The 17842-nt window shown below is 32.3% G+C and overlaps 2 protein-coding genes across 2 annotated transcripts; one reads left to right on the forward strand and one right to left on the reverse strand.

Moving 5' to 3' along the window:
• Window positions 1-314: 314 nt before the first annotated feature.
• Window positions 315-4511, forward strand: SBI1 (Leucine carboxyl methyltransferase). The gene is made up of 13 exons (XM_078986452.1): window positions 315-460; window positions 976-1064; window positions 1160-1299; window positions 1487-1534; window positions 1602-1683; window positions 1775-1874; window positions 2954-3074; window positions 3335-3382; window positions 3510-3593; window positions 3778-3842; window positions 3920-3971; window positions 4137-4175; window positions 4255-4511. Exons 1-13 carry the CDS (start codon window positions 381-383, stop codon window positions 4315-4317), a joined length of 1011 nt encoding a protein of 336 aa, XP_078842578.1. The 5' UTR covers window positions 315-380; the 3' UTR covers window positions 4318-4511.
• Window positions 4512-8978: 4467 nt separating this feature from the next.
• LOC145037748 (Protein kinase superfamily protein) lies at window positions 8979-12424 on the reverse strand. The gene is made up of 3 exons (XM_078986453.1): window positions 12048-12424; window positions 10278-11454; window positions 8979-10052 (listed from the first exon to the last, which is right to left on the reverse strand). Exons 2-3 carry the CDS (start codon window positions 11402-11404, stop codon window positions 9164-9166), a joined length of 2016 nt encoding a protein of 671 aa, XP_078842579.1. The 5' UTR covers window positions 11405-11454; window positions 12048-12424; the 3' UTR covers window positions 8979-9163.
• Window positions 12425-17842: the final 5418 nt, after the last annotated feature.

Here is a 17842-nt window from a genome sequence, read left to right on the forward strand (position 1 = left end):
TATTGTTGTATTTTATGTTAATTTCATTACACACATTGGTATTGTATCATCTGCATATGTCCAATTAGAATGATGAATAAAAAAAATAGTTTTAAAAAATCTTCATTCCTAATTAAATACTTCCCATTTAGTTAGTAATTAAATAATTACCAATAAAAAAAATTATCTAAATATTTAATATTACAATTTATAAGTTATCAGAATTATTGATATAATATTTTATTAAATAATTAATTTTTAAATTCAATTCAAAATGGTTCACGGGTTTTAACCTAGGGAAGTTATAAATAGCGTCAATTTGAAGGAATCTTATCGTATAAACAACAAGAGATTTCTGTTTTTTTTCAACTGCGGCAACGAATCTTGGACAAGAGAAGAAGATGGAGAAATCCATGGGAGATTCGCGTAGCAACAGAGCAGCTGTTCAAGCTACAAATGACGATGCTTCCGCCAGCAAATTGTATGTTAATCGCATATCATTTTCCCTAAATTTCATCCCATTTCATTTAGGTATACCCCTATGCTGTAAATAATAGGGTTCCCGAAGTAAACCTCAAATTGAGATTGATTTTGGATTAGGTTTTATCACATGTTCGAATACCGGGCACCGATTGAAATGGTAAATGTCGAAATGTTTCGATCTAAACCCAATTTTTGCGAAATTTTATAAATACAAGTATGATGATTCGAAAAGTTGTTCAATCGGCTATTGGCTCACCATATTCCATGGGATGTGACCGGAATCGGAATTCAGTTCCATACCAATCCCACATGTGGTTGCAAATGAGTATGGAAATCTAATCCTTTAACTATGGAATTCAACATTCTTTCCTAAAACCCATGAAATTCAATTCCTTTTGTTAAAAATACTCGATCCCTTTTAAAATAAGCATCATTTGTGAGTTACATTTGTAAAACATTCAGTTTATACATTTCTGGAAGATAACATTAATTGTATTCTATGGATGGCTGAAGGTCTTGTGTGAAGAAAAAATATATCAAAGATGACTATGTACATTTGTTTGTAAGGAGACCTGTGAGAAGATCTCCAATTATAAATCGTGGTATGTTTCTCTCTCTCTCTTTTTTTTTTTTTTTTTTACTATCATAAACTAGAGCTTACATTACTTAGTGTTGAAATGGTTGTTGACTTTTGTAGGTTACTTTGCTCGTTGGTCAACTTTCCGGAAGATTCTAAATCAATTTCTGAATTGTGAAACAAAATCAAATGGAGATCATGTGAAGAAGCAGATTTTATCATTGGGAGCTGGTTTTGATACAACATACTTTCAGTTGCAGGTTTCTCATTACTACATACACCTTTTGTTTAAATGGTTTGATACAACATAGTACTAAGTAATGTTGAGGGTAGTTTAGTCCTTTCAGTTGTGGTTTGAAACATTTTTTTTAGATATCTGTTTCAAAATCAAAACTAACTATTTTTGGTTTAAAATAATGCTCAAAACTAAATTTAAATCACTTGCAGGATGAAGGAAAGGCGCCACATTTATACGTTGAACTAGATTTCAAGGAGGTGAGAAATTGAAAAACTAATTTTCTAACTTTATTATTTATTGATTAAAAACTTCCAATTAATATAGGTAACTTGTAAAAAAGCAACAATTATTGAAACTTCTGCTCAATTAAGGGAAAAAATCAGTGAATCAGCCTCGATTTGTCGAGGTAAATGCAACTCCCTTTTATATTTCTTCATTTTTATTAATGTTTTTCTTTATAACAATGATTAAGTTGGGATTTGCAATAATTTGTGCAGAAAAAGGAGAAGTAATTAGTGATAATTACAAACTTCTACCTATTGATTTGAGAGATGTAGAAAGCTTAAATGAACTCATATCAGCTCATATGGATCCAAGGTATGTGCTAAATCATAGTGTTTAGTATAATCATAATGGAATGGAATGAACTATTGCTGAAGGAATGTGATCCCTTCTAGTTTTTTTAAATTTCATTTTTTTTTTTTTCTAAAATTATCATGGAATGGAATGCAAAAATTGCAATGTAACCCAATTTTATTTGTGTAATTTTAACATCACAAATCTTTTTAAAAATTTTCATTATTTTGGTTAAATTAACATTTTATCTTTTAAGTAATAACTAAAAGTTATCTTTTTTTTTTTTTTTTTTTTTACTTATTTGGGTTTTAATGAGACTCTGTTATCTTTCAATTTCGTTACATTCGAAAATAAAAGTTTGTTGATTATAATTAAAATAATGTATAGAGTAGGACTTTAAATTATGCATTGTGAATACATTTTACATATAATATAAGAAATTCATATAAAATGCATTCCTTTCTGTCTACAAGTTTTTTTTTTTGTCATTAACAAAGGGTATTTTCGACAATTAGTCATAAGTTCTACACTATTTTGTTTTTTAGATTGAAGATGTGTATATCATTGTTGATCACCTTAATTAATAGATAATTTATGTTGGATATTTTGCAAAAAAAATCAAATGTCCCAAAAAGTATAATTATATGTTTTTAAGGGTTAACCTCATAAAGACCTTATATTTTGTGTCTTTTCCGGATTAAACCTCAACTTTATTTTTTTTCCTTAAAAAGACCTTGTATTTTTTCATTTCTTCCAAAAAAACCCTCAACTGTCTTTTTTTCCCAAAAAACCCTCAAACCTTCTAACTGTTTCCGAAAAAACCCTCAACTTTTTTATTTTTTTCCCAAATAAAAACCTCATGTTTACAAGTTTTTTCGGAAAAAAAATGACTAAAAGGGTTAGATCGAAAAAAATGAAAAAATGTAAGGTCTTTTTCAGGAAAAAAAATAAAATAAAGTTGAGGTTTAATCCGGAAAAAAACACAAAATATATGGTCTTTTCTTTTATGAGATTAACCCTATTGTTAAATATAGGGAAGGAGGAATAATTATTTTTTTAATTTTATATTTAAGCTTTAATGCTACTAATGTTAGCATCAGCTTGCCAACATTTATAATTGCAGAATGTGTGTTAATATACTTGGATCCTGAATCAAGTCGTGCTATTGTTCAATGGGCTTCAAAAACTTTTTCTACATCAATATTCTTCTTATACGAGCAGGTATTTTGACCAAAATACCCTTCAATAAAATCTTTTCAAAAAAGTCAATCGCATCAATATCTTTCTAAATGGAATAAGCCAATTTAGCTTCTTCTGTTCTTCACTTATGTTGCGAAATATTTTTTTTTTTTTTTTTTGTTAACTTAGTAAATTAGGTTTTCTTAGCTTTTAATAATATATATATATATATATATATATATATATATATATATATATATATATATATATATGTTATCATATTTTATTTTCGTGTAAAACAGATTCTTCCACATGATGCTTTTGGACAGCAGATGATGAGAAATTTGGAGGTAATATGTTTGCTATTTTTTGTCCTATAAAAATGACTGTAAAAGATGTATATAATTTGTCTGAATGTGAGTAAATGACCATTTTACCCTTCTAACACTATCTTGTTGTGAATTTATCTTTCTTAAGAGTCGAGGGTGTGGACTTTTGGGCATTTATGATACACCAACATTGCATGATAAGGAAAAACTTTTCCTTGAACGTGGTTGGCAGGTATTTTATTTTTAAAGATTAAATGCAAGAAATAGCAATGTACTTTTGTTCATCTGTTTATTCTATAAATAAAATAAACAAATAAATGAAAGTATGTTGCTATTTCTTGCATTTAGCCTTTATTTTTAATGATTTCTTTTGTCTTAAGTAATAAATGAAAGTATGTTGTTATGATGAGTTTTAGAGAGCTGATGCTTGGGATATGCTGAAGATCTATACAAGCTTCATTGATCCTCAAGAACGTCAAAGGTATTTTTGGTTTTTCGATCTTTTCATTTATTATTAAAAAAAAGTGTTTAAATTTTGAATGTTTTTTGGTTAATTAGGATTGAACGATTGGAATTGTTTGATGAGTTTGAAGAATGGTACATGATGCAGGCAAGTTTGTTAGATTTTAAATTTTAAATTAAAAAAACAATTTATTATTATTATTGTTATTGTTTTTTACATCATATCTCATTATATTATAGAACTCTACTTCTTTCATTGTGTTTGACTTTTGAAAGTCAAACTAACATTGATAATATTGACCATTTTTTTCAGGAGCATTATTGTGTGACTATTGCAATCAACGATGCCATGGTATGTTTTTTCATATATTATTGTTATAAAACTTTGAATTTGACAGAAATAATTATTTTTATTTTTATTTTTATTTCAGGGAATGTTTGAGAATTTTGGTTTTCCGAAAGATCAATCGGTGGCTGCAGCTGTATCTCCATGAAAAGCCATGTGCTGCTTTGTTGATGTTGTATTATAATCAAGATTTTGAAATTGGTCGATTAGATACAGGGTCACGTGACTGGCACGTGGCTGGTAAACCAAATACTATGAATGTTCCTAAATGGGAAAGCTTGATGTGTGTGGTTCCTTGAATGTTTTGGTTGAATCTTCCAAGAAAAGATTGCTTGTTCCCTATTTGGTTTAGGTTTTCAGGGGTGAAAATGACTTTTCACGTGGGTTTTGTTAACTTGTTGGTCCTTTATATTCTATATTTTCTTTGTGGTCCTAGGAGTACACTGTGCACGTGAAAACTTTTTTTTTTTTTTTTTGTTATGAAAAATACTTTTATAATTTTATTTTTTATATATAAATAGATTACTTAATTCTGAATAATAAATAATTATTAACGAAACTCATTACCATTGCTAAAATTTGTTAATATTTTCGTAAAAATTTAAGCATTGACACAGGTGTTTGTGGTTATATTCTAACATGTTGCAGCTACTTATAATAGTAAGGCCTTGCTTGTTTGGCATGTTAAAAAAAAACTCAAATTACAAAAATAGCTTTTAAAATTGCAGATGGATTAAACCTATATGTGATTTTGTTCTTCCATTTGCAAATGTATAAGTGCCCTTCCATATGCGATTTTGTGGGATCTAGTGTAAAAATGTTTTTTTTTTCTTTATTTTTCACTTTTTTTTTAGAGAAAATCTCTCTCTCTCTCTCTCATTTCCTTAGAGTTATCATGGATGATATCATGGATAATTTCCTTAGAGATATTTTAAACAAAATTTTCAAAAAAATAACAATAAAAATGATAATTTACTAAAAAAATTTATATATAATAAAGTTGTTTTGTAGTCAAACCTATCAATTTCATAGCCAAAACTAATAAATGAATTAAAAAAAAAAAGAATTCACAATCGCAGTTCAGAAGGAGAGGAAATCGTAGATGTTCATAGTTCATCTGCGATTTTAGGTTGAAAAATGGGTATATATACAGTGGAAAAAAAACCAACTGCGAACGTACAAGTGACTAAAACATGTATGTGCTTAGCCACTTGTATGTTCGCAGATGACATGGCGAAATCGTAGATGGATTATACTCATTTCCGATTTTAGTGACTAAAAATGCAATTTTGGTTTTTTTTTTGGTTATTTTCCACAAAGTAATTAGTATATTTGGCTAAATATGCAATTTTCTCTTTCTTTTTGTTTTTAAAGTTTTTTTAAGCTATGTTTAAAAAGTCAAAAAATAGTTTGTAAGTTAGTTTTTTTATGGGGTTTTTGGGATTTGTTTTTCAAAACAAATTATTGATTTATTGACTTTTTGAATCGTCAATAAGTAAAAGAAAAAATGTTTGACAAACTCAAACATTTTGCAAAATAGTTTTTCTGTTAACTTCAAAAAAAGATTTTAAAAAACTTGTAAAACTTGTTTTTTGAAACTTGTTTTAGCTTTTCAACCAAAATAGCTTTATAAATGAGATTTAAAGTCAAACATTTTTTAAGTTATTGACTTATTGTCTTTACACCATAAAAGATAATTAAAACATTTTTAAAAAATATTTTTTGTCACCACCATAAGTCAATAAGTATTTTTATCTAAAAAGAAATTCAAAAAACAATCTCAAACACCCTTAAAAAAACCTAAATAGAGCAACTTTTTAAATATACCCTAGAATAATTATCATTAAATAATTATCAAAAAACATATTCTTCAAAATATCATTTAACATATTCCAACTAGCTTACCGGTTAGGTTTATAAAATATCATTTTTATCAGTTAATTTTTTACATCAAGCATAGTCTAAGTATGTAGCTTGTTTTTCAAGGTTTTTTATTTTATTTTATTTTTTGTCATGTTTTGCAGATCAAAATGTAGTTTTTTTTCTAAGTTATTTAGGCTAGCATTTCAAATAATTTATAAAAAAAAATAATCTTTTAAACATATCATTTATTTATTTTCCATGTTTATTCCTAACTTATATTTATTTGTGTTATGTAATGAAATGAACCATTTTTCAAGAATGTACTGTATTCTCTTAGAAATAGTTTTATTTATTGATAGGTATATTTCTTTTATTTATCTTACGTTATTTCTATAATAACAAAAATATCTTTTATTATAAATTATTTTGAGTCTATCATATTTTATTAAATTTTGATGACATTATATTTATATATGCAAGGTTTTCGTTTAAAGTTTGGTTAACAAACTAAGAGATAATTAACAAAAAATATTATTTGTTGAATATATAAAATATACCTCAAACAAAGTTTAAACATCGATAAATATTAGTGGTATTTGTGTTTACTATTGCAATTTTTTTATTTGTTCACAAATCGATGCCCGAGAGGTTTCCAATCAAATCTACATTTATATATTCAAAATTGTATCAAATGTGTGTTGGTAAGAAGACTCGTATAGATATGATAACAACAATATTTATCCTTCATAACTATATTTGGAGGAGTGACTTAACATATATAGATTTCAATATTGTTCAACAATACAATGATTACATACATACATATGAATTAGATGATAATATTCGAGAGTCATGCAATAAGATGTGAGATATTCGTAATAATATTACCAATATAATACTCCCTCCGTCCCAATATTATTGTCCACAGACAAAAAACACACAGATTAAGAAAAACATTAATTACCACTAACTTTATTTAATAAAATGACAGTTTTGTCCTTACTTTGCATTTAATGTTCCATTAAATGCTTAGTTAGTTAATTAATAATGAGGGGTATTTTGGTAAAAATGTTATTTATTTTTAGAAGTGGACTATTATTTTGGGACAAACCAAAAAGGAAAGATGGACTATAATTTTGGGACGGAGGGAGTATGATTCAAGAATTTTCATTGAAGAACTTTATTTAGTAGTATTTACTCTAATTTAATAATTTGTCTTATAATATCGAATTATTTTTCTATATATCTTTTTATCACTTGATATTTTTCAGTTAGTTTATCAGATAAAATTACTAAACATTATATTTTATCAATTAAAATTAATTTGTCAAACAGTATATATTTTTGAATTTTAAATGTATTAGTGTTTTGATAGTTCAAAATTCTATTAATTATAAAAGTACTTACAACTTTTATAGTAGGCCCATTCCCCATTTTTTGTTAATAAGATAAAAAAAAGTTATCATTGCTTTTTTTTTTTTTTTTTTTTTTTTTTTTTTTTTTTAGATAGATGGTGAACACGGAAGAAGGAAGAAAGAAGTGGTATTCATTTTATTATTATTATTATTAGAGAAGAGAAGGAACAATTTGTAATGATCAAAAAATCTTTTTTATTTTGTTTTAGTCTATACAATCTTATTTCTTATGACTCCTTATCCTAAGTCCTAACCCACCCATCCTTCCACATTCATTTTTCAACATATTAAGGTCCCACGCTAAAATAATTAAAGTCGAAAGTGTTTTTATCATGAAATAATAGCAATTAGAGGATGCACGTAATGCATATTGTGGAAAATTTATGTATATATAACAATATATTGTTGGTTTGTGAATACTAATATATAAAAATTCAGTATGTCTCATTCTTTACAATCACAAAAAAAAAATGAATATGTAAAAAAAGATTATATAACAAAAGATAAGCTCTAAAAACAGAAAATAATTAAAAAAAGACATCTAACAAGATGTAAAAAAATTAAAATGTTAATTCGGCAAAACCTTTGCAATATTGTTTTACAAAGAGTGCCAAGTATAATTTCGCAACATAAAAAGTTTTTTCCCGAAGAAAATAAAAATCCATATGATTTTTATAATGAGAAACATTTAAAGCAACTTCGTAGGAAAAAAGATCAATCCGAAATGAGCAGTTATTGACTTATTTGTATTATATTTGTCAAACATATTAATTTCGGGAAAGGAAATAATAATATTAACCATTACAATAAATCAATCAACTTTTAAAGGATAACATTATTATAAAGTAAAAAATACATTTTTAATTTGTCTTGTTTGCGTCGTTAAAAAGTTATAACAATAAGATACGATAAGATGACAAAAAAAAGTGAGAAAGTGAAAAAAAAAAAAAAAGATAACATTACAATAAGATACGATAAGATGACAAAAAAATAGTGAGAGAAAAGGGTGAAAAAAATAACATAACAATAAGATACTATAAGATGACAAAAAAACGAGAGGTAGTGAATCAAAGTGTTATAAACCAAATGACATAAGACACTTTTGAAACTACATAAAAAGATATAAAGATATGTAAAAATAATACTAACTAAAAATACTAAAAAAAAAACACGTTTTTTTCATTAGTGTGCACAATCTTGTGTAAAATAAGTAAACTGCTTTTTTTTTCTTATATATTGTCACATCAAAAATTGATTTACAACTACAACAAATATATATATTTGATTTCATATATTTTCTCCAATATAAAGTAAGAAATCATGACATCATAGTGATTGATATCCAATTATACAACAAACAATAAACAAAAGATTCAGCCTCCAAAATCTCACCAACAATCTTTCATGGTCACTTCCATCATAACTTGCCATCATTAAAAATGGGACCCACAAAAATATAACACAACTCGCAAAAAAAAAAAAAAAAATAATAATAATAATAAAATAAATTAACAACCTACTTTACTCACTATTCACTATCAATATTGATAAATAAAATAAAATATCTAAATAATTAAGACAATAGATTGCACAATGAGTTTGAATCAAGTCAAGTTATTACAACACAATTCTAAACATGAAGTGGCTAAAAGTATAGGTGTCCTGACCGGGATTTTCCGGTCAGGTGTTGACCGGGTTTGACCAGACGGGTCCCACCTAAAAGAACTCGAAATCAAGATATTTACCGCCAGGCTTAACACCAGTCCCAACCATTCGTTTACTATTATTGCCCAACCCGCCCGGCCCGACCGGTTCAACTTGCCCGAACTTCCCGGGACTCTCGGGCTCCACCGGTCTGGGCACTTCGGGCGGGGTACTACACCGAATCAAAGCCCAATTCACACCTTCAAAAAACGGATGCTGTTTAATCTCGGTAGCCCCTCGTTTCACACCTAATCGGTGTTGCGGTTCCTTAACCAACAACCCTCTAATCAAATCCCGGCTCGCGTAGCTTGTAGCCGGTGAGTCCGGGAACCTGAGCTGCTGCCCGACAACATTGAACAAAGTTGCCCGGTTGCCCGCACCCTTAAACGGGGTCCGCCCGTATAAAAGTTCGTGTAAAAAGATTCCAAATGTCCACCAATCAACCGCGCTTCCGTGTCCTTCACCTTTGATGATTTCGGGCGCTAAGTATTCGTGGGTCCCGACAAACGACATGGACCGGGCAGCGGTCGGCTCCGCCACGAGCTCGGGCAGGTGACCGAAGAGTGGGGTCGGGTCGGATCGTGGTTTTGGGGTTCGTTTTTTGTTTTTTTGAGGGAAGAAACGAGGGAGGAAACACGCGGGTTGGATGCATACGGATGTCGGCTCGATGCACGCGGGTTGGACACAAAACGGGTTCGCGGGTCGTTTTGATGGGTCGGAGTCTAGTGAGGATGATTTTATTAGGGTTGGGGATACGGTGCATCTTAAAGAAAGGTCGAAATCGGATAACATTATGTGACCATCTTCGCGGACTAAAACATTTTCGGGTTTTAAATCGCGGTATACAACTCCAAGCATGTGGAGATACTCGAGCCCTAGTAACACCTCCGCCGCATAAAACCTACAAAAAAAAAAAATAATAATGTCAACGTAAAAATGTAAATCAGGTATACAATGGTCTGCTGGCTGACAAGTCTTGTTGTCATGTCATGTGAGATGTAAATCAGATAAACAGTTTCTTGTCATGTCATGTCATATGACGTAAAAACTCATTGGAATTGAAACTATGATACTGCAGCTGCTGAGACTTGAACCCTTGTCAGTCAGTAAAAATATAAAAAAATACCTTGCGGCGTATTCGGAGAAATGTTTCCCGGGTTGTCGTTGTCTCAACGTATGCAAATCACCACCGGGGCAATACTCCATAACCAAACACGAGAATCGATCGGTTTCAAAATGAGTATATAAAGTCGGCAAAAACGGATGATCAAGCAATTGTAGAATATCTCTTTCGGTTTGAGCCCTAGAAAGCTTCTTTCTACTAGCGAGCGATGCTTTATCCATCACTTTCATTGCAAAATAGCAACGGGTCCCACTCAACTCAGACTGATACACGCTCCCGATATCACCACAACCTAACAATCTAAGCAACCTAAAATGACTCATTCCCAAAAGCCCATCTCTTGACCTAATTGCAAGAATCGCCTTCCACCTCGGATCATTCCCTTTATGAGGCTTGTTTGTACTCCCCGTGAAGTTACTCCAATTACTATCGTCACTAAGCCCACTACTATCACTTGCTCGACTAATACTCGTTTTCCCACTTTCTAAACACTCCCCACGAAGGGTAGTTTTGGTATTTCCGAAATTTCGTTCGATGCTTAGCATTCCATCGCTCATTCGGTATGTACTTGTGCTCATGGATGTTACGACTCCCGTACTATCAATGCTACTATGTGGGCTAACATTTCCACTCGGGGGCAACGATGCGTCCCAAACGCACTCTTTTTCGTCTGAAATCGGTGAGTTTTCGGGGTTTTGTGAGGGGCGTGAAATGGAAAATGGCGAAGATGGTGTTGGTGTTGGTGTTAAGTTTTCGCGAAGTGAAAGATCTTCTAAAAAGGGCCCACCAAGTTTCATGGGTTTGTTTTGATTGATTGGGACACAAACGGGTCGCATTAGATCCGTGTCAATGGGTTCAGGGGGGTGGCTAGCACCTGAGAAAGAAGTGGAACCGATTTCATCATAAGAATCATCGGGTTCTTTCAACATGTTTATATCTACCATCAGATCTTCTTCATCGTCGTGTAATGTGTTCTTCTCTTTCCATCTGTTGGAATCTTGAAAAGTTTGTGGCTTTATGTGATTCATGTCTTCTTTCAGCAAATTGAAGTGTGAATTTGGGAGTTTGAGAATATTATCAGGCATCGGCCTTGAAAGGGGAAGCTTCTGTGAATCATGAACCCTTTTCATTTCTGGTTGTTGTACATCGTTAAATCAGAGCTTTCTTTGGTATCACAGATCTGTTAAAATAAAAAAAGGAAGAAAGAATGATGGAATTTATTAAGAAAAAGGGAAGAATAAGATGAGTAATAATTAGGGTTGTCATTCATTTATGCGGAGATTTGGTAATCAGCCCTTTTTACTCTGCAAATCGTTTTTTTTTTTCAACAAAAATGGTGAACTAGTAATCTCACATCTAAAGGAGATGGTTGAATGAAGAACATTGTCTGATTCTGTGAGAAATTAACCCCAGAATTAGAGTGATGAAAATACTTTTTTGCAACTATTTTCATTTTAATCAGTAGAAAAACCTTTAGAGTCAATATCAATGGCGATATCGTGTTCGAGAAGAGTACCAAATTTCAACTTTAAATAGGAAAAGTTCCAGGAATCCAAAGCATCACATCATAAAATGAAAAACGGAATCAAATCAACAACGAAACAAAAATAACACAGAGGATAAAGTATCATAAAACTCAACAAAATGCAACATTAGTATCGGATCATAATTTCGGAAACACGAATTTCATTTCATTTTTCACCAAATAATTTGCTTAAAACCAAACAAAATCGAAACAATGCGAGAAAAAGCGATCAAAATGCAGATACTCACCACCAGATCTGAGACGAACAGCTGTAAGAAAACTGAACTTCTGAAACTTCCTTCGCCTACTTCCGGATTTGTTTGCTGTTGTTGTTGTAGGTTTTTGAGAGGGTGGGAGAGAGAATTATGAAGGTGTAAAAATGGGGGATTCCAGTGAATTTGCCTTTAACAGGGTTGGTCTGAGACTGCATAAAGGTGGGTCTGGAATGCAGAAGGGGGCAACTGGTGCTATGACGATGACAACATATGACTATTTAGTTTGCTTTATTGCTTTTTTTTTTTCTCTTTCTCCCTCTTGATTTCTTTCATGGTGGATGGCGCACTTTAGTCATGTGTTCACTGGGTAAGAGAGAGAGAAATATGTTTGCATTTTGGAATGCTACCATATTTTCATCGTCATTCTTTATATTATCAATTTCTAATACTATTTTATATAAAGAATTATTTTTATATTAAAAAATAAACAGGTCCACCTTCTTTCACTCTTTCTCTAAGACTCTCAAATTTTATTTTATTTTTCCCTCAAAATAAAAAAAATTAAGTTAAATAATATTTTATCTCCAATTCTATCCTATTTTTTATTCTGTTTTTTATCTCAAAAAATATATTTTTAATATATTTTATTTTTCTAAAATATATATACATTGTGAGACACACCTTTTTTACTAATTTGGTTTTAAAAAATATATAATCTATATTTTTTCATTATAATAATATTAAATAAATAAAATTATATTTATAACACACTTATAAGTTTTCGTAGAATACGTTATTGTTTTGTAAAATTTCAATATGTATTTAAATTTTTATATGAATTTGATGAACAAAAAACAAATTTTATATATATAATTAATTAATATAATTTAATATATAACAAAATATAATAAATATTAAATATTACATTTAAATTACAATTAGTATGTAAAATTAAAATAGAAATGTATAAATATATAAACATAGGGACTAAAATTGACAACGCAAAGTTCATCACCGTTTTAGGAGAAATGAATAGTATAATACCATATTTAGTGGAATACTATTCATATCCTCTAAAATTGTGGAATAAATTGGAGAGAGTTTGAGAAGAATGAGGAAAAATAAGGGGGAACATGGAAAATGAGAGTGGGTTGGAGATGCTTTATGTAACATCCCAAAAATCAATGGTACAAATTTCATTTTTATTATATTCAAAACACTAGAGTAATCCTTTTTAAACATTGCAAAACATTTCAATACAAAACATTTATCGGAGTTCATTCCCAAAATCACATATTGCGGAAAACACGGGTGTATGCGTTGCGATCAATTCGGGCCCTTCCTTATCAAACTTGAAGTACCTGAAACCATAAACCACAAACTGTAAGCATAAAGCTTAGTGAGTTTCCCAAATACCACATACCAATCGAGCCATAAATAACATTCAAAACATCTAGCCATACATATAATACACATATCATAATCAATAAAAGTGTTATGTGTCATCCATAGTCTTGTCATTATGCCACGAGCCGCCTCGTGGTCTTTTTTGCCAGGTAGGGGGCTAAAACTATAAGTCTTACAGACAAGTGCCAGGAACCACCTCCTGGTCTTCCATGCAAGCATCACAAAGACAACTAGCATACAATCTACAATTTCTTACTAATTAACTGTCAGAGTTCAGACTCTGGTCTTGCATACAGATTGTCAGGAGCCACCTCCTAGTCTTTCATACAGATGCCAAGGGTCACCCCGTGTCTTCCTACATCACATAAACCAAATGGACTGACATTGGTGCCTTCGACCCATAGAATAGTAAGGAGACTCACCTCACATGTTGAAGCTCACTGTAATAAATTCTTAGTTGCTGCCCTGATAATTTCCTAAGCTAACAATACCAAAATATCACCCAATTAGCAGTTGGGTTCCAAACCATGATCCATAATCCCAACTTGGGGTGAAATGACCATTTTACTCTTGGCTCAACAAAACTCACAACTAAGGATCAAGACCAAAACCACAAGATTCATAATAGCTCACTAATGTCACACCCCCGAACCAGACGGCGGAAACGTCCGGGGGCTGTCGTGACTCAATTGAATACCATAACATTGAATATATATGAAACATAACAACATTCGTCACCATTCATCAACATAGTACAACCAGTAGTGTTTACATAACATACATTGTTTAAACATTACATTCCCCAAAAATTAAGTTGTTTAATTCATACAAAAATAAACCGCAACCGTCACTGGATATGATTTCCCTTGATTCACTGGCTCCCTGAGAATACAAGTATTTTGAAAAACGTCAACATATGAAATGTTGGTGAGTTCATAAGTAGTGTTTGAAATCGAATGTTTGTATTGTTTGAAGAACCACCAGAAAATCCGATATTTTCTGAAAAGATAAGTTTCCGAAAACGTTTGTGAAGATCCATAGGTATGCTTGTTTGTTTCTATACTTGTAAAAAAAATGTTCGTTTAGAATGTATGCATTTCAAATTTGTAAGTACTGAAAACCCTAGGAAAACCCGATGTTCTCCTAGTTCCTTGAATTACGTGATGTTACATTGAAACCATTGTATAGCATATAGTGTCAGTCCCAGGCGACGTTGGAAGGTTTTCGAGCAGGATTATTTACTACAAACCCGCGTTACACAAACGCCCAGTTTATAGTTATACTAACGACTCCGAAGGCGTCGTCAATACTAATCGCGTTATCCAATCGCCCTGACTAGGTGAAGTCCCACATCCGAAGAGAAAGAGGTCACGAAGACCCCGGTAACTCCATTAGCCGGTTGGGGATAAAATGTACGAGGGGTCCCAGACCCGCCTCGCATGAAATGTAGACCTTACTAGCAAGACCAAAGGACCCTTGGGGACCGGTGGTATACAAGCCATTGAAAGTCCATTTACGTTGTGTCGGATCGGTAAAACCCAACACTCCGTAAAAAAAATGTCTTCGGGCCTTAAGATCAGGTCATTGGGCTAGCTAGGCTCAACGAACAAGATTTTACACTTGTGGGGCCCAAAGATGGTGCATAGACGTCTGTGCACACTCGCATGTGTATGTATAACCAAACGTTACTTGTATGAATTGTAGTGTCGTAGTGTTAGTAGTTGTAGATTTCTATTGGCTCGAGACCGAGCCAATTCGTTTAACAACGACTTTTGGTATTGTAATGTATTGTATTCCGTTGATAGTCGTGGTGCCATCATTTGATCAAATTGGGTATATTGAACTAGCCTTGAAATATTCCTGTTTTCAGCCCCTCATCATTTGTAAAATTTACATTTTCAACCCTTTATATTAAATACTTCCCGGTTTAGTCCTTAAACTATTTTTCTTGACATTTTAACACCAAAAATTATTGAAATTAATATTTTTCAACATATTTTTCATAAAAACAGTTTAAGTCCTTGAAAATGCAGTTTTCACGGTTTTAACCCCTTCTTTTCGCAATTTTTACAATTTTGGCCCAATTTGGAAAATTTTTGCAACTTTGGTCATTTTTAAATTTAAAAAGCATTTTAAACCTTTGAAAAGGAGTTGGAACACTTATAGTCCACTGTTTTACAGAAAGTTACAGTTTTGGCCCTCCAAAACAGAAAAATTCGCATAATGGGCCTTATTGGGCCGAAAGTTACATTTTTAACCCATTAAGCTTAAAATTTATGTTTTTAGTCCCCTAAATGAGTATATTTCCAGAAATTTATTTATGAAAACTGTTTTGGCACACTTCATCCATCAGAATCTGTGACATGTCGATTTGGGCCCTTATTTTTGCATTTTTCACATTTTAGGCCCAAAATTTGTGTTTTTAACCCAAAGAAATTATTGCTAAACTACTTAGCCAATTTTTCTTGAAGCACTTTGTGTTTAGAAATATATTTGAAGTTAAAATCATGTAGCACAAGTTATATCTCGGTTTTGATGAGTTTTGAGGCTAGATCCAACATAAAAACACATAAAAGCATACATATAAGCATGGAAATCATACAAGGCATACAAACACATATAGATCTACACTTTCACTTGTATTCCCCCCCCCCCCCCCACAAAACTCATAAAAACAGAAAATAGGGGGTATGAAGCTCACCTTGGGGTGTTGATTCGGTTTTGCAAGGAAAATGGAAGGAAAAATGAAGTGTTTTTGGCCTTGGCTCCCTTTGATGAAGATCTCGAGTTTTGAGATGGTTCTAGGGTGCAAAATCACGATTTTTGCATAGATTAGGAAAGGATTTTGATAACAAAAGAATTTAAACCATAGATCTATGCATAATCTTACCTTAGATGATGATTTACTTGCAAAATCCTCTTGGAAAGTCCCTAATTTTCGAGATTTTTGGAGAGGGGAGGAAGGAGAGTTCTTGAGTGTTCTAGAGAGAATTTGAGATATTTTTGGTGTGTGTGAGAGGGGATTCGGCCGAGAGTGGGAAGAAAGAAGAGAGGAAGTGATATTTGAAGTGATACATGCATGGAGGTATGTGATATGTGCCTAGAAATCCATTAGATAATAGTGAGGTGTCACTCACAAGTCAACATGCTTCCTTTCCTCTTGGGCTCATGCATTAGGCCGAGAATGGGGAGAGAAGAAGGAAAAATTGGGCTCTTTGCCCCTAAGCCCAACATTAGAGGTAGTTTAGGGTATTTATTGGCCTTATAAAATAAAATTGTGATTTTTATGCTTTATTAAGCTAGGTTAGGTTAAATTATGGATCAAAACTTGTGTTTTATTTCATTCTAGGTTCTACCTAGCCCAAAATATTGCAATAAACGAATGTGGGTCCAATTAGAACCCAATTAGGGTCCTAAACCCATGATAGTCCAATTTGGAAATTCATTGGTCCATTTGGATCCAATAAGGAAGTCCTAGTCCTAAATGGACTTAACAAGAACTTCTAGGGTCTCCAATTGTTTGATGACTACTTATAGTACTTGTATCTTGTATTTGATTGAAGTTTTTGATTCACATGTACTTGAATGCATAGATTACATGGCTCAAAATTTATAGTTGTGACATCATCCCCCCGTTAGAGGGAATTTCGTCCCGAAATTCTGTTTGAAAGCTAGATTTGAGAAAACTAGAATCGGTGAGGGTACTTTTGCTTCATTTGATCTTCGCGTTCCCACGTGAATTCTGGCCCACGCTTTGCATTCCACCGTACCTTCACGATCGGGATGCGACTCTGCTTAGTACGCTTCACCTCCCTGTCCATAATCTCGATTGGTTCTTCGACGAACAGGAGATTCTCATTGATTTCGATTTCGTCAAGAGGAATGACAAGGGTTTCATCTGATAGGCACTTTTTCAGATTAGAAACATGAAACACGGGGTGTACACTGTTTAGCTCTGCGGGTAGTTGTAGTCTGTATGCTACTGGACCTATTCGGGCGACGATTTCGAAAGGTCCAACGTATCGCGGGTTCAGCTTTCCCCGTTTTCCGAAACGTATAACCCCTTTCCAGGGTGAGACCTTCAACATTACTCGATCACCGACCTGGAATTCTAAGGGCTTTCGCCGTTTATCAGCGTAGCTCTTTTGCCGGTCACGCGATGCCTGTAATCGAGCTTTGATCTGGACAATCTTTTCTGTGGTCTCGCGAATGATTTCCGGTCCCGTTAATGCCCTGTTTGACGCATGTGTTCTTGCTAGCTGGGTGTCACCTACTTCAGCCCAACATAACGGTGATCTACATTTACGCCCGTACAGTGCTTCGAAAGGGGCCACCTTAATGCTCGAATGATAACTATTGTTATATGAAAACTCGATCAACGGTAGGTGGGTATCCCAAGACTTTCCGAAGTCTATCACACA

Source organism: Lactuca saligna, chromosome 3, assembly GCF_052625555.1.
Source record: "Lactuca saligna cultivar CGN05327 chromosome 3, ASM5262555v1, whole genome shotgun sequence".
NCBI classification, from domain to species: Eukaryota; Viridiplantae; Streptophyta; class Magnoliopsida; order Asterales; family Asteraceae; genus Lactuca; species Lactuca saligna.

Excerpts from the sequence above, each read along its gene's own strand:
- LOC145037748 (XM_078986453.1), bottom strand. The coding sequence starts at position 11,404 with ATGAAAAGGGTTCATGATTCACAGAAGCTTCCCCTTTCAAGGCCGATG. Across the intron at positions 10,053-10,277 it reads TTCTCCGAATACGCCGCAAG|GTTTTATGCGGCGGAGGTGT; the intron begins GTATTTTTTTAT and ends TTTTTTTTGTAG.
- SBI1 (XM_078986452.1), top strand. The coding sequence starts at position 381 with ATGGAGAAATCCATGGGAGATTCGCGTAGCAACAGAGCAGCTGTTCAA. Across the intron at positions 1,875-2,953 it reads TCAGCTCATATGGATCCAAG|CTTGCCAACATTTATAATTG; the intron begins GTATGTGCTAAA and ends TGTTAGCATCAG. Across the intron at positions 3,843-3,919 it reads GATCCTCAAGAACGTCAAAG|GATTGAACGATTGGAATTGT; the intron begins GTATTTTTGGTT and ends TTGGTTAATTAG.